The sequence below is a fragment of the Lactuca sativa genome, chromosome 8 (assembly GCF_002870075.4).
Source record: "Lactuca sativa cultivar Salinas chromosome 8, Lsat_Salinas_v11, whole genome shotgun sequence".
NCBI classification, from domain to species: Eukaryota; Viridiplantae; Streptophyta; class Magnoliopsida; order Asterales; family Asteraceae; genus Lactuca; species Lactuca sativa.
The window spans coordinates 153,463,871-153,480,105 of record NC_056630.2 but is presented as its reverse complement, the minus strand read 5'-3'; the positions used below and the strand labels follow the sequence as shown (position 1 = coordinate 153,480,105).

At 39.4% G+C, this 16,235-nt stretch overlaps 2 protein-coding genes and 1 non-coding gene across 3 annotated transcripts; 1 reads left to right on the top strand and 2 right to left on the bottom strand.

The window, feature by feature from the left end:
- Positions 1–10,284: 10,284 nt before the first annotated feature.
- On the bottom strand, positions 10,285–10,390 carry LOC111900130 (small nucleolar RNA Z279/snoR105/snoR108). The gene has a single exon (XR_002853129.1). It is a non-coding gene; the product is annotated as a small nucleolar RNA Z279/snoR105/snoR108 (small nucleolar RNA).
- Positions 10,391–11,675: 1,285 nt separating this feature from the next.
- LOC111900231 (uncharacterized) lies at positions 11,676–12,443 on the top strand. Its single transcript, XM_023896104.3, has 2 exons — positions 11,676–12,104; positions 12,183–12,443. Exons 1-2 carry the CDS (start codon positions 11,880–11,882, stop codon positions 12,339–12,341), a joined length of 384 nt encoding a protein of 127 aa, XP_023751872.2. The 5' UTR covers positions 11,676–11,879; the 3' UTR covers positions 12,342–12,443.
- Positions 12,444–12,574: 131 nt separating this feature from the next.
- On the bottom strand, positions 12,575–16,152 carry LOC111900229 (uncharacterized). The gene is made up of 5 exons (XM_052766574.1): positions 16,095–16,152; positions 15,196–16,022; positions 14,206–15,156; positions 13,965–14,110; positions 12,575–13,887 (listed from the first exon to the last, which is right to left on the bottom strand). Exons 1-4 carry the CDS (start codon positions 16,150–16,152, stop codon positions 14,033–14,035), a joined length of 1,914 nt encoding a protein of 637 aa, XP_052622534.1. The 3' UTR covers positions 12,575–13,887; positions 13,965–14,032.
- Between the last annotated feature and the right edge of the window lie 83 nt (positions 16,153–16,235).

Below are 16,235 nucleotides of genomic sequence, written 5' to 3'. Positions count from 1 at the left end.
ATAGCTGCGTTTCATGATTATGAAATATGGCAGATGGACGTGAAAACCGCTTTCCTTAATGGAAAGTTGGCTGAGGATGTCTATATGAATCAGCCAGAAGGTTTTGTCGATGTGAAGCATCCGAATAGAGTATGCAAGCTTGAGAAATCTATTTATGGATTGAAACAAGCATCTCGCAGATGGAATCTTTGTTTTGACGAGAAGGTTAAAGAGTTTGGCTTTCTGCGAAGCGAAGATGAATCTTGTGTGTATGTCAAAGCCAGTGGGAGTATAGTAAGCTTCCTCGTATTGTATGTCGACGACATACTACTCATAGGAAACGATGTCCCAACCTTGCAGGAAGTCAAGTCCTGGCTTGGGAAATGCTTCGCTATGAAGGACCTCGGAGAAGCCGCTTATATTCTGGGAATAAGAATAGTAAGAAACAGGGAAAAGAGACTGATAGGACTCAGTCAGGATACATACTTGGAAAAGGTACTAAAGCGTTTTAGTATGGAAAATTCCAAGAAAGGGGAGTTGCCAATCCAAAGCAATACCAAGCTGAGTAAGACTCAGAGCCCGAGTACAGAGACAGAGATAGCTGATATGAGCCGAGTACCTTACGCTTCCGCAGTAGGCTCTATCATGTACGCTATGACTTGTACTCGCCCTGATGTGGCTTTCGCTTTAAGCATGGTCAGCAGATATCAAGGGAATCCTGGTAGGGCACATTGGATTGCGGTTAAGAATATTCTTAAGTACCTTCGGAGGACCAAGGGATGGTTTCTAGTCCTCGGTGGGAGTGATGACTTAAGGGTACGAGGGTACAGTGATGCTAGTTTTCAGACGGATCGGGATAACTTCCGATCGCAGTCAGGCTGGGTCTTTACCCTAAATGGAGGAGCAGTGACTTGGAAAAGTTCCAAGCAAGAGACCGTAGCTGATTCAACGTGCGAATCAGAGTATATTGCGGCGAGCGAAGCGTCAAAGGAGGCTATATGGTTGAAGAACTTCATTGGAGACCTTGGAGTTGTGCCATCCATAAAAGAGCCCGTGGAAATTTTCTGTGATAATGAAGGAGCGGTTGCCTTAACCAAGGAACCAAGGGATCATGGCAGATCTCGACATATCGACAGGAAATACCACTTTATTAGACATCGGGTAGAAGAGGGACTCCTCGTTGTGAAGAGGGTATCGTCAGAAGATAACCCAGCAGATCCCCTTACAAAGGGACTGAGTAGGGTCAAGCATTTGCAGCACGCTAGGAGCGTAGGGCTGAAGGACGATATTAGTTTAGATTAGATAGGTAGAAAACTTGTAATAGATAATGTCATATTCAACAAATGATGATTAAATAAAGGTGTGTTATTTATAAGAAAGTTTCTATCTTGTGTTGATTATTTATCTATTGTGTCGATTTTGCATGTTTTGACTTCCTGAATAATAAGATTATTCGAACAGTTCACAATCGCTCATATGTTGGAAGTAGATATGAAGGAAGATTGTCATAAATTTGTTTGTAGATTTTCTGAAAAGTTTTAGACATAGCAAAGGTTTGCTGCAAAGTTTATGAGTGCTTATGAAATTTGTATTGAGCATTGAAATAGACCCACACTTGCTGGTATTACTTCATGAATGTTATCACAAGTGATCGCAAGATGATAATATCATATAATCTTTAAACCTAGAGATATGGTTATTGTTTGCTAGTTGATTATACATTGATAATGCGAAAACACATCAGTAACTTGATGTTATAAAACGTATTATTGTGTGTGGTTTAACTAGTAAATGATAAAGGCATATTAGTCAACGTTTTCTGTTCCTTTTATTCTATGAGGATAAAAGCGATATCTCGGCCACTTGATGATTTGGTTTGACTTATGTGTCGGGCCCGGTCAGGATAAAGTTGATGTGTTCAACTGAGTTCTATGTCGAACAAATCAGAAATCAAGAAATAGAATGCTAGACAATAAGTATTGTTAGCATGATATCTAGAACAGAGGATTATACGATCCCTTATCTAAAGGACAGATTATTGGTCAGAGTTGACAGCGGCTATTGAAAGCTACGATTGCTATCGGGTACGGAAGTTATATGTGAGATATAGTTACTAGACTTATCCAAGTGGGAGACTGTTGGATTAGTGTCTAAGTCAGTAACCATATTTGGTATATACTTGACCCGAGTGTGCATGGTCCTTTTGGGTTGCCTTCACCAAAGCAACTTGACAAGGTAATTTGATATGAGAGAGGAGATATTATGATTTATTAATATATTATAAGAATAATATATTAAAAGAGAAATCATATTTATTTAATTAGTATTAGTCATAAATTAATTAGGAATTAATTTGGTGACTAAAAGAGATTAATTAAATAAAAGGGTATAAACTGTCAAATGTGTGATAGTTGAGTTTTGGGCTAGGAAACCTAATGGACTAAGGGGGAACGAAATTATGATGAAGGATCATCATATTTTCGTCCAAAGGCCTCATTCCATAAGGCTTCTTGGGCTGCTTGGTGGCTAAGCTGTCCATTAGGGTTTTGACTGAAACCCTAGCACCATATAGTATAAATACATGCCCTATGCTTCAATTTGAGGCCACTTGATTCCAAGGAAACCCTAGGGCCGAAATTGGCATTATTCCTTCTCTCTCTTAGTTTCCTTCTTGCTTCAAGGTGTTTGTGAGCCATTAGAGGCACTACAATTGTGGTGCTTGCTTTCAAGAGTTCAAGAGAGTTCAAGAGATCAAGGAAACTAGTTGTTATTGCTATATAACAACAAAGGTATGTTTACTACACTTATATGTAATTTTCGAAAATTATAGAAGCATGCCAGGGTTTATTTTGTGTTCATAAAGTTGTATGTCTTATAGTGAAAACATAGATCCAACTAGGGTTGCATGCACACATAGGATTGTTTGTATAAAACCTATCACATACTGCGGCCTCTCGCCATGAATCACTAACTCTCCACCACTTGGGGTCCTGACCCGCACTAGCTGCTACGCGCAATCTATCACCTCCCCATTAGGGCTCAACCAATCCATGCCAATAATCACCTTGTTCCCGCGCAACAGAATGGGAACCAAGTCTACCAAGTAACGCTCCTCAAACAAACGCAGAACGCAATCTCGAAACACCATCGATGCTCGCACCGATCGATCATCAGCAATCTCTACCTCTAAAGGGCAATCTAACTCGCCCGAAGTCTCATGAAACTTCTTGCTAAGCGCAAGAGAAACAAACGATCGGGATGCACCCGAGTCGAACAATACCTGAACTGGGATGTCGTTCACATGGAACGATCCTAATGCATACATATACATACGGAGCACATATCAATATCATAACATCATAAAAAATAAGATAGAGGGAAAGAATCATACCCGTCACCACATCGGGTGCGGCGCGTGCCTCCTCAGTAGTCAACTGGAATGCTCGGCTCCTCACCACCGGAGCCTCTGCCTTGCCCTGCCGCCCATCCGTGATCCGCAGGGTCGCTGGAGCTGACGCCTTCACTGGCGCTGAAACAGTCAACTGGGGGCAATTGGCCTTCTTGTGGCCCCTCTGGTTGCAGTGGAAACACAGCAACTCCGATGTCTGAATAACTGCTGTCGGAGCAGTGCAATCCCTTCTAAAGTGCCCGGACTTGCCGCACTTGTAGCAGCCAGATGATCCCAACCGGCACGCTCCCTCGTGCGCCTTGCCGCATTTCCTGCAGCGTCCCCGTCCCTGTTGGCCTTTTGGCCCCGCATCTGGTCCATTGGGCTTCTTCCCCGAAGCCCCTCCTGACTGACCCTCTTCTGCCTTCCGTTTCTGGATGTGCTCCAAATCTATCTCCCTCTCCCTCGCCCTGGTGATCATAGAGTCCAAGGTAGGGCAAGCCGAGAAGCTAACATGCTCCCGGATGTCAGCTCGTAGCGTATCATGATAACGAGTCCTCCTCATATCCTCGTCACCAGCATACTGGGGCACCAACAAAGCCCTCTCCCAGAACTTGGCGGTGATCTCCACCATAGTCTCCGTCATCTGTCTCATGTCTAGAAACTCCCTGGCCAGCTGCTGAAGCTCGACAGCCGGCGCAAACTCTGCCCTGAACCTGGTCACAAAGTCCGACCAGGTCATAGCCTCGATAGCTGAGGCTCCCAACGAGTCACCCACTGACTCCTACCAATCCCGGGCTCGGTCCCGTAAACACCCTACTGCATACCTCACCTTCGACCCCTCGGGGCAGAAGCTAGTCAACTGTGCATACTCGATGTCTGCAATCCATCGCCTGGCAGCAATGGTGTCTTTCACCCCATGGAAATCCGGTGCACCACTGCCCCTGAAGTCCTTGAAGGACAATGTGCGAGATCCCGACTGGCTAGATGCCAAATCACTCCTGAATGCCCGCAGGCGATCCTCCATCAACTCCATGATCCCTTCCTTGATCAACCCAAAGAGGATGGGGGTCGACTCAAGGATGCCTCTGGTGATCTCTGACGCGATGAACTCGCGTAGTCCCTCATCTACCGGCTCGAAACCTGATCCCGAACCTGACCCCTCTCCTGAACCGCCATCTACCGGCCTCGATCGAAGTACCACCATTCTGCAATACATCACAACAATCATTAGAGATACTGATACTTCCTGAGGGTTCACCACTACTTACAAGTTCCCTAGTCTTGTCTTGGCCTTCCTTGGTTCGGGTACGGATCCTCTGCTTTCAGTAGTACGGGCCCATACTACCTTCCACATCTATCCGTACCTTCTTCAAGGACTGCATCGACTCCACCAGATCCCTTTCACTATTGCTGATCACTACTATACTCATCCCAGGCTCGCCCTAGGAAATCTCCGACTTTACTCGATCCAGTCCTCAGCTGCTGCAGACCTCCTTGTAATGCCAATTAGCCATCACCTGAATACCATCACACGCAACGAGACTCAGATAATACTTCGAGTACCCGACTCGTCCCTACAACAATTAGACTCAAACAAGAGTTGCGCAGTAGGATCAAATTCGGTACTCTAAGATTATTCAACTCTGATCACATGTGACGTGACGTATTCGCCTAATGGCTAATTCCCATTATTCGGAGTCCCACATAGCACGAAGCAAGCAGCATTCAGACAAGGGAAACAATCTCAATCAATTCCGCTCTCATATAGGGAAACTGAACTAGCACACATTGCTAACTCATACTATCGGGCACAACCCTAACAGGCTACCCTACTGCTGTCTACTCGATACTAGCATGCAATTCTCATACAGCTGGAACACATAAAGCAGGCACATAAGGCATCACCCCTAGATCCTTAGTCCTATTCTAGCATGCTGTTCTACAAAAGCCGATAAACATAACATAAACTTGTATGGGTACTTTGGGGAATACTTACTTGAGCTCGGCCGGTCACGCACATCACACACTTCGTTCTTTCTTAAACTCTTTTCTCAATTTTAGAAAACATTTTCTTTTAGAAATCTTTTAATCCCTCGATTTGAGTTCAGACACCCCCCGAAGGTGAGTCCGAATCCCTCAAACCAGGGCTCTGATACCAACTTGTAACGACCCAATTTTCACGTCCAAAAATTTCGTTTTAAAAACATTACTTTAGAAAACATCAACAGTTAAAAACATTGTTTGATCAAACCATAACACAACGTAGACCATGTCTAAAAGTCAAATCATACAAACCATCAAAATATCAGAGTATAAATCCCAGAAAATCTCGTAAGTGCGGAACCCAGTGTGTGTGTGTGTATGATGTGCCGCTACCACGCCGGCTCTTTCCCCTTTGACGAAGAGGTACCTGAAACCAAAACTGTAAACTGTAAGCACAAAGTTTAGTGAGTTCCCCCACTGTACCACATACCATATAATCACATAACATACACATATTGTCGGGCATATCTGGGTGCCCGACCTACCCCTTCGGCCCTCTCGACCGGACATTGCCTACCATATCTGGGTGCTGGCCTCTCCTTCGGTCCTACCGACCGGATACTGCCTAGCATATCTGGGTGTTGGCCTCCCCTTCGGTCCTACCGACCGGATATCTCGGGGACTATCTCCCCCCTACTGTCACTAGCACATAGCATCGTATCATACTAGCACATAAACACAACACAGGTAGTAGTAATCCCTAGATGAATATCACAGAGACAATCATCTACATACAACTCCTATTGGTGGGCCGGCATTGTGGCCGTAGACCCACCGCTACTGGAAGGTAACTCACCTCGAAGTAGCTGCTGATCTGATCAGGAACTAACTGTCTACTGCTGCTGCTGCTGCTCCGTAAATCCTCCGGCTGCAATTCTCACAACATACTCAATCAAACACTGCTAACTGTCCTTTGGGTAAAATGACCATTTTACCCCTGATCATGTCCTAAGTCAAAGTCAGACTCGCCGAGTTGGCTTTCCAACTCGCCGAGTCCCTACCCAAACGTTTGCCCTGAGTCCCATTTCTACTCGTCGAGTTAGGCGACGACTCGACGAGTTCTCCTACTAAACTGATACTCAAGTCCTTCACCCTACTCGCCGAGTTGTATGAACTACTCGTCGAGTTCATCTTCATCCGATGAACACTTATGCTAAGACTCGCCGAGTATGTTCTTGATCTAAGGAGATTGCCTTGAACTCGCCGAGTCATGGCATCGACTCGCCGAGTTCCTCCATAGATGAGTTCAGCTTCCAACTCACTGAGTCACACCCCGTGACTCACTGCACACTCGACACTACGAAAAGGGGACAAACTCGGAGACTCGCGAGCAGACTCGCCGAGTCACATGAACGACTCGCCGAGTCGTTGTCATGCACCCACTAAATACACAGATTTGCTCGATTCCAGTCCATGCCATTCACAGATCTGGACTCCTTGAACACGAATCACACGTAAAGTTTCCAACTTTACGTGTAGATATTCACCCTTAAGGGTTTTAGGGTTCAAAATGTACCCAAAAGGGTAGATTTAGGGTCTTCATGCAATAAGGGTCCATAAAGGCAACAGATCTGAGCTCCTGGAGCTCAACCATGCCTAGATCTAAGGGCCAATCAGCTTATTACGAAATAATTTGCACATACAAACTTGGGGATTGGCTCAAGAATGACTTAAATGAAGTAATAAGCATAGAAACAGGGGGAAAATGGATTATACCTCAAAGGAACTGCTGAAGGAGTACAAAGATGCCTGGATTCCTTCCCTTCCTCTTGATCTACTTCCCTCTTTTGCCTCAAAACCTTCAAGAACACACAACAATTACTTCAAACTCTCAATGAACAAGCTTAGAACGAGGGTTGGGAGCTCTGGGGGTGAATGGGGGCTGGCCTGGGGCGGATATGTTGTTTAAATAGGGTGCAAACCCCTGAAACTTAGGGTTTCATCCAACAACGGTGACTCGTCGAGTCGCCAACTTAAACATGTCCCGGGTCCCGTCCTTACTCGGCGAGTCGGACCTATGACTCGCCGAGTCCAAGGCAAAAGAAGGAGAATACTCAAATAAGATTTACGTACCAGGAAACAGGTGCTACATAATTCATGGAGGAACTTAATTCATGAAGTTTAATAGTTCCTTAACATAAGTTTGTCAAATTGATATATTATTCAAAGGGTGATTATGTTGAATTTTAAGTGTTATTAAGCTCTTAAGGGATTAAGATATGTTCTAAAGAGAGCTTAATGTGAAATTTTGATAGACTTGGAACAACGAAAAGAGAAGAACCTTGTAAAATAGGAATACATGGCTTGTATGTTGTGCTAATGAAATAATTACTTATTAAGCTTGTTGGAATTTGAAAGGTATTGTTCAATTGATTGTAAAATTTATTGTGTTGTTACATAAATGTTAGGTAAAAAAAGAGAGAGAAAGAAAATAGATTGCAAGCTTACCCAAGGGTCCTTATGGACCAAGACGGGGCCAATTTGATAATTTGTTCTCCAGTATGGATAGTCATAATTTATTGTCGGGACCATAGTATGGATAACCATAAATTATTTAAGGGATCATAGTATGGATAGTCGTGGTTATTGATGAGACCATATTTCGGTTGACATGGTTTATAGTAATTTAAATATTGTATTGAATTATAACTCACCGGACAAGATAATGGTTATTTGCCCTATGTTAAGTGTGTTAAGTTCAGGTACAAAACTTTAGTATGAGTGATGATAGTGTCAGCAAAAGTATAGATTGGATATAGATTTTGTACATTATAATATGGTTGCTTTAGTTATGGTTTTGATATGGTTTGTACACCCGATAACTTTCTAGGAAAACGTTATATAGTTTTTGAAACTCTGGTTTCTAATTGATATTATATAATACTCTAATAAATTCCCAGAAAATAACATTATAATATATGTGAAAAAATTTGGGTGTTACAATAGTTTTGAATGATGTTAGCTATATAACCAAACTGGGAGGAAATTTTTATTGATGATATAGATTACTAGGTGTTTGCCCACCACTTTGGAGTCAAAATCAAGATTCTTTAGTGAGTTGGAAATATCTTTTATCTTCGAGCAATAGGCACTAACAGACATATCATGTATTGTGATGGATCACAATTCATTGTCATGTTGCATAATTCATGTATTCTTTTTGTCCTGGAATAATTTTTCGAGATCTGACCAAACTTATCTAGCGGAGTTGTCCCTTTTGAGTACCATGTGAAGAAATCCTTACAAAATAGTTAAAGAATAACCACATTTTGACTATTGAGGCCGCCTTCTTCTATTCATGATTTGTCGATTTCAATGTGATCATTGTATGTTGCATCAGTATGATCGCTCACGTCATATCATTCACAAAGAGTAGAGAATAAATATCTCCTAGAGTCATCGGTGCTTCCAAAAGATTTGTAAGGAGAGGTTGATTTGCATTCATTGAATAAGAAAGATGATGAAAGACTATGATGGAGGATTAGGGTCAGCATTCACAAAGTTGTCAGTGGGAGAGAAAAGAGAAATGATGGAATAAGGGAGTGAATTTAGGATGATTTGTTTATTGGATTTAATACCATTTTACAGATTGATTTCCTTGTCAATCAAAAGAGATAATGAACACAATACATGCATTGTACACGATAGAGAGGCCTTGGATCATACTAGCTGCCATACTACATCAACTATGGGCTAGTTACAAAATAGATAACTATACAAAGTATACACTATACTAATAGAAAGGGTAACTCATAAAACATGAAACCACCAAGTGAACCTTAGCAAACAACGACACATATGAAGGAAGGTTTGGTGCATTCGTTCATTGTGTTATTGCCTCAAGTGTTGCACCATATATAATCTTCTCAATAAAGGATGCATTCATCTAAGGCGTCACTACATGTAGGCACAAAATATCGCAACACACCTTCCCCCTTCTTCATCCGAGGCCTATGTTGGTTCAAAGAAAATCGATAAAAAAAATTAGGCCAAAAAGAAATTAAGAACAAGGGTTGTGTATTTGGGCCAAAAAGAAATCGATACATTTATTCGTATATGTTTATCTCCCCTTCGCCTTAAATAAAATTTGCATGCCCGAGAAAGGTCAAGTCTTGTTAGGGTTAGAGAGTGTCATTTTGTGTATGTGTTGAATTTGAACCTGCAACCTCAAAAATCTTGATGTGTGTGTGTATATATATATATATATATATATATATATATATATATATATATATATATATATATATATATATATATATTAAAATGGAAAAAGTATTTTAAATACATTAAGATCAAAAAAAAAAAAAAAAAAAAAAAAAAAATCTTTTTTGTAGTTTTCTCAAAACTTAAAAACCTATGGATACATAATTTTATTTTTGGACAAATTTTAGACAAACTCAACATATCTTTATCTTACTCTTAATAAAAAAAACATTATTTTACTGTTTGTGTTAAAATCTCTATATATATTAAAATTGTCTAATTTGAAGTTATGTGACCGATAAGTCCTAGACAACCACAAATGCGATGTAACCGGCTCTCAAAGGGTTTGATAGTTACAGTCTTTTAGTTTCATAAAATAGAGAGGTTTGATCATACTAAAATAAAATATAGTGATCCCATTTTTCAATGTTTTCATGAAATTAGATAGAGTTTCTCTAACATCCAAATTAGCCTTAAAAATATTAAAAAAATATAAGAGTTTTAATATAATATATTTTAGTAATTGTTTAAAAATCATATAAATATAAAAATATATTGGAATTCTCTAAATTTTGCTTTCCAGATAATAGTAATACAATAATATTTTTTTTAAAAATAGAGAAAAATTTTAAAAATAAAAGAAGTAAAAATTGATTCTTTTTTAAATAGGGATCAGATGGTACTGAGTTGAGATGCCCAATTGTCGTAACAGGCTTTAGGCGGACACCCCTTCTCGCATTTTTAAATGCGAGCATTGACCACTCATCATATCCCATCAAAACTTGCCTGAAGGATCATGCTTTTCACTTCGGACCTTTAACCCATTTTATGCACCACCGCCTCTTCATATCTTCTATCCCAACACCGATGTGGGATGCCTCTCTACTCATTCCAAAACAAATTTCTTTCGTACTTTTTTTTTCTTTAATGAATTCGTTGAAACAAATAGCGGCTACAGAATTACCATTTTAAAGTGAGTCAAAGGTATTTGTTAATAGTTTAGCATTTTATAAAACTATAACTTCCAGTTAGTATATACGGATGTAAAACTAGATTTAAATTCATTTTTTAACGCCATGGATTGTATTACAACCAACAAAATGCTAAAGAAAAGTCATATCACAAAGCAGAATCAACATAAATATGGTTATAAAGTCAAACAATTAGAAAAAATATCAATGTCCCATACCAATTTGGCTTCATTTAAAAAACAAAAAAAAAAAAAAAAAAAAAAAGTCACTGAACAATATAGAAAGAGATTTCTTTTTTTTTTTTTGTGAAAATTATCTAAAAAACTTCATTTTTACAACATTTAAAACTCTATTTTGATATGGAAATGGTCTTTGAAAATTCCTACAACAAAAAACTTCAAAAAAAAAAAAAATTTTTTGACTAAAATCTTATGATTTTCGTATTTCGCAGGTCATGCTTGCAAAAATTTCGCTAAGGCCCCGTTTGATACGTATCTTTTCGGGTCCAAACAGATCTTTCTGGCTGAATGGATCGGAAAGACTGTTTGATTTGCACAAAAGAAGGGTCTTTCCCAGTAAGATATGTCTTTCCCAGAAAGCCCCAAAATCATATCTTTCTGACTGAATGGGCTGAAACGACAATTATACACAAAACCCCGCCTCTTTCTTTTCTTTATTGGATTATTAATTTTTTTAAATAACTTTTTTTTAATTTATTTTTTATTGAATTATTACTTTTTTTTATCATTCAGCACAGTCAATCAGATGTACAATCAAACAACATGGTTTCTTTCCCAGTCAGAAAACTTTCCCAGACAACACTTTCCCAGACAGAAACTATCAAACGGGACCTAAGCCTTTTTTTGTCATTTCAGATCGACAAAACTACAATATCGCAAGTGTGACCTATAAAATTTATGGTTATTTTTAGAAAACCTTTAATTTGTATTTAGATATTGGTAAAAGCTTAATGGGTGATTCTAACTACACGAATCTAAATCCAAATGCACGAAGATTAGATTGAAATGATAGATGTCAGTTATCAATTTTAACATATTAAATTGATTTTTTAATAAAAAATAGGGTAAATTACACCGTTGGTCCCTCGTGCACATGCCAGAAAGCATGTTTAGTCCCTATTTCCAAAATTTAACTCGTGCAGTCCCTCGTTGTTATTTATCTTGCATGGTTAGTCCCTATGCACGTTAACTGTTAACTCCTTCCGTTTAAGCTACCCACGTGCCTTGCACGCAGGGGCATTTTCGTCTTTTCAGGGTTTGTGTCCATATTTAATGCCGTTACACCTTAAATCTTATAAAGAGCACTGCAACCCTCTTTTCCTCTGTATCCTCTCGTTCGTCTCTTCCCCTCATTCGTCTCTTCCCCTCGTTCGATCGATTTCTTCCAAATACATAACAATGATCGATATTAAATGCAATTGTGGAGCCACTGCAGTGATTCGCACATCTTATAGCAAAAGAAACCCTGGGAAACTCTATTATGCTTGTACAGTAAAGGTAAGGTTAATGATTTCAATTTCGTTCTTCGTCTTCTCTAATTTTGCCCTAATTCTTCATCTACTTTAATTGGTTCAGGGACCATTATGCAAGTTCATAGGATGGGTGAATGATTATGATCAGGACTGTGATTGTATGGCGTTTAGGATGAAACTTGAAGAACAAAATCGCAAATTGAAGCTTTACCTAGTTATTAGCTGGGTTTTTTTTGTTTCAGTCCTTATATATAAAGTGTAGGTTAAGTAATGAAGTTGTTAGTATTTTGGTATGTGTATATTGTAATGGAGACTCTTTGTAATGTTATTTGTATTAACAAAAAAATTTCAATTTTAGTTGCAATATATTGTGTAATCATAATGTGGTGTTATCAGTTGGTGTTCAAATTTAATGAAAATGTGGTATTTGCAACATATGCAATATACCATTCAATACTAGCATCCAATATAACAATTAAAAAGGACAAAAACTCTAAAATATCCAAGATAACCATTGACCATTAACATAAAGGGACATCCAAAATAACAACATAGTCTTATGGCATACAAATAGTTATCCTACACAGCAACAAAGTATCAAAATACAACACATAACAACAAAGTAATATGGCAATAAATGCCTAACAAAAACATAGTTATCCTTCATGATCATGATACCAAACTACAAATTCTCAAAGCATGGGGCTTTTTCCTTTGTTCCCAACTCCATTTTGTACACCACCACTGCTACCTGCTGCACCTTCTCCTGTTGTATTCCCTACTGCACCTTCTCCTGTTCCATTCCCAGTCTGTGATTGTCCCTTGCAGGTCCTTCCATTATGGCCCACATTTCCACATTTTGTGCATGTTACAGATTTCCATTTTGTGGACACTCCATCATCTTCTGTTGCAGATCTTCTTCTCTTTTTTTTGGTCTGCCAATAGGGACACGATACTTTGGTGGTATCAACTTGGTAGGACATGTGCTTTTTTCCCACAATAACCTCCCATTAATAGGTTCAACTTTGAAGACATACATTTCTTTCCATGTCTTGAGCCAATAAGTTGGGTGTACCCATGTCTCAGGTATTCCAACATTTTCATTGTTGAGCCTCATATCCCATATAGCTGCTATACTATGTTTGCAGGGTATGCCTGTCAGTTCCCACCTATTACATGAACAAGTTTGTTGGTCCATATTAACCACATACTGATTAGTACCTTCACTTGTAACCTGGTACTTCCCATTGCCACAGAACACTGCCCTACACTGTGCTGCCCTTTCTTTAATTTTTTCAAGGGTCTTAGTGGCTGTAGGAGTTAATGGGCCATTAGCTTTATCAATTTCTTTTTGAACCATGACAATTTTCCTCATGATATACTCCCTAATAAACTCCAAGCAACTGATAATTGGCTTATCACGACCCTTCACTATCTTGCTATTCAAACTCTCACACATATTATTCAACACAGCATCACAATGTGCCCTCCCTAATAAAACACAACTGTATTAGATTATATTTAAAAATTATACACTTATAAACATAATATTATATACCTGAGAAGTGGGATCTGGACCAGTGCTTAGGTGGAATAGAATTAAGCCAGTCATATGCTTCACTGTTAAGTTTCTTTAGTTCTTCCATGGCACTGTTGAATTGTGGTATGGTGGTACATGTTGCACATTTCCAAAGACAATCCTTGAATTCCTTGCCCCTCCATTTACGTTTCATGTTCTCATGAAGATGCCTTAGGCAATATCTATGCTCTGCTGCTGGGAAAAGTTTCTCAAGTGCAGGCAATAACCCCTAAATCATCAAAAGAGTGAAGTTGCTTATTGAATTGTAAAACATGCATGTGAAAATGAATGGAGAAATTTATTTACCTTCTGTCTATCTGATATGAAAGTGAAGTTGGAGTTTGCATACAAACCAAGATCATCTCCTAAGTTAGTTAAAAACCAGGTCCATGAATTAAAGTTCTCTGCTTCAACAACTGCATATGCCAAAGGGTATGTGCAATTGTTCCCATCTAAACCCTGAATTATCATGTCAAACACAGTAATAAGCAAACAATTAACTATGGTCAAACATTAATCAAATACTAAAATATGATTATGCACATACCACTGCTGTCAGGATCATACCATGGTATGGACCCTTCATGAATGCACCATCAAGCCCTAGTAAATCTCTTTTCCCTGCTGCAAATCCACTTTTCAGTGGACCAAGACAAATGTATACTCGTTCAAATACCCTGGTCTCAGATGCATAACATGGTTCACTTTGCACTTGAAGTTTGACTGTGGTGTTTGGATTTCTACTCTGCACCTCCTGTAAGTAGTCTCTTAGACATGAGTACTGAGCAGCAAAATCTCCCCTAATTGATTCCAGGGCTTTCGTTTTCGCCCTATGAACTTTCATGTCTGACAATCCAAGTTGGTATTTCTTCTCAAGCATCTCACGTAATGCTCTAAGTGGTATTTCTGGGTTTGCCTCCACTGTGTCAACAATCTGTTCAGAGAGAAACTTGTAGTTACATGCCCTAATTTTCCTTGTTTGAAGGCACGTATGTTGCTTTTCATAGGTCTTAACAGTCCAGTTAATGTCTTTTTTCCACTTACTCACTAGTAGGACCCATGGGCATTTATGAATAGAACCATCTTTCACTTTCTTTTTCTTTTGACTTGGTCCCACTTTGTCATTACTTTTGCTGGTCCCACCTGTTTCTAATATCCCAAGGTTTGGTATTGTCCCTTTGCAAACCACTCTAATCCTATTTTTGTCATTCTTGACGAAGTCTAACTCCCTTCTACTCTGTATGGAATGAAGATAAATTTGTTGTTTAACTTCCTTGGCTGTGCTAAAAGTCTGGTGGATGTAAAATGGATCTTTGACAGCAGCTGCTTCATTCTTATGTGCTCTTCGTAAATCTCTTATCTTCTTCCTTTTTTTACTAGCTTCACCCTCATCTGATGAAGATGCAGATACAAATTCTTCAGTGTTTATAACCTCTAATTCTTCATCACCTTCTACTGCTTCATCTCGATCATCAGGAAAACTTCCAACCCACTCCACCTATTTGTCAATGTTGAGGTGAAAGTTCTTCATATCAACCTCTGGATCATCTAACAAATTATCTTCATCAACTATGTAATCGCTATCTTGACTGTATTCACTATCTTCAGTGTCATCACTATCATGACTGTCTTTACTAGCTTGACTGTCTTCACCTGCTTTTTCACTATTTGGTTCATCTTGTTCCATAGGAGTCCCACCAAAAGGTTCACACCATTCAAATGTATCACCCAAACCATCAACATTAGGACATGTGCTTCCTATCATTGGTTCAGTCAAAGGGCTATCAATTCTTGGTATATAGGCAGGGGTTGACTCAACTGTTTCACTCAATGTAACAAGGGGTTGTTCCAAGGTTGTTTCAAGTAATGTACTAGGGGGTTCGTCCATAGTTTCTACATTCTCAAAAACAGGGGCTTCTTCACTAGGACAATCCCCTGAATTTGACCATGTCAATAACAAGCTTTTACGACAAAGGGACTCAGGAATTTCGTGTATCTTTATCTTTGCAGGGTTTGGGGACATTTGATACGTATGGAGCTTGGTTTCCCAAAACTCTGTATACACTTCTATCACCTTGTGTTCATACACGTATGACCTAAAGTGGTTTATATCTTCGTCACAACCCAAAGCATACAACCCAAAATCTAAATCCCAGGTTGGTCGTTTGAAATGATAATAAATACTTTTACCTGGTTCCACACAATCAAGCAATTCCATTATCTCGTCCATATCATGCACCGAGAACAAGTCACTATCAATGCCATCAATATATTTCATCTTCCCCTTTATGTATTTGCGGCCTGGAAACTTCGTAAAAACTCCACCATAGTTCAATCGTATCGAGAACATACTTGGATTGTCAGCTGCGAACCCAAAAAAAATTACGTTTTAGGAACGTATAATGGAAGATCAACTGAAAATGTAGAAAATTTTACCGTATGAGCTTTGGAGGTCGTATTCCTCCCATTCTTGCCTAATCCTCCAGTTCACCATCGTAGAAAACTAGGGTTTTCTCGTGCAATGCTAAGGGTCGACGGAGGATGAAATCAGAAATGATCGGTTATCGAAGTCGCGCC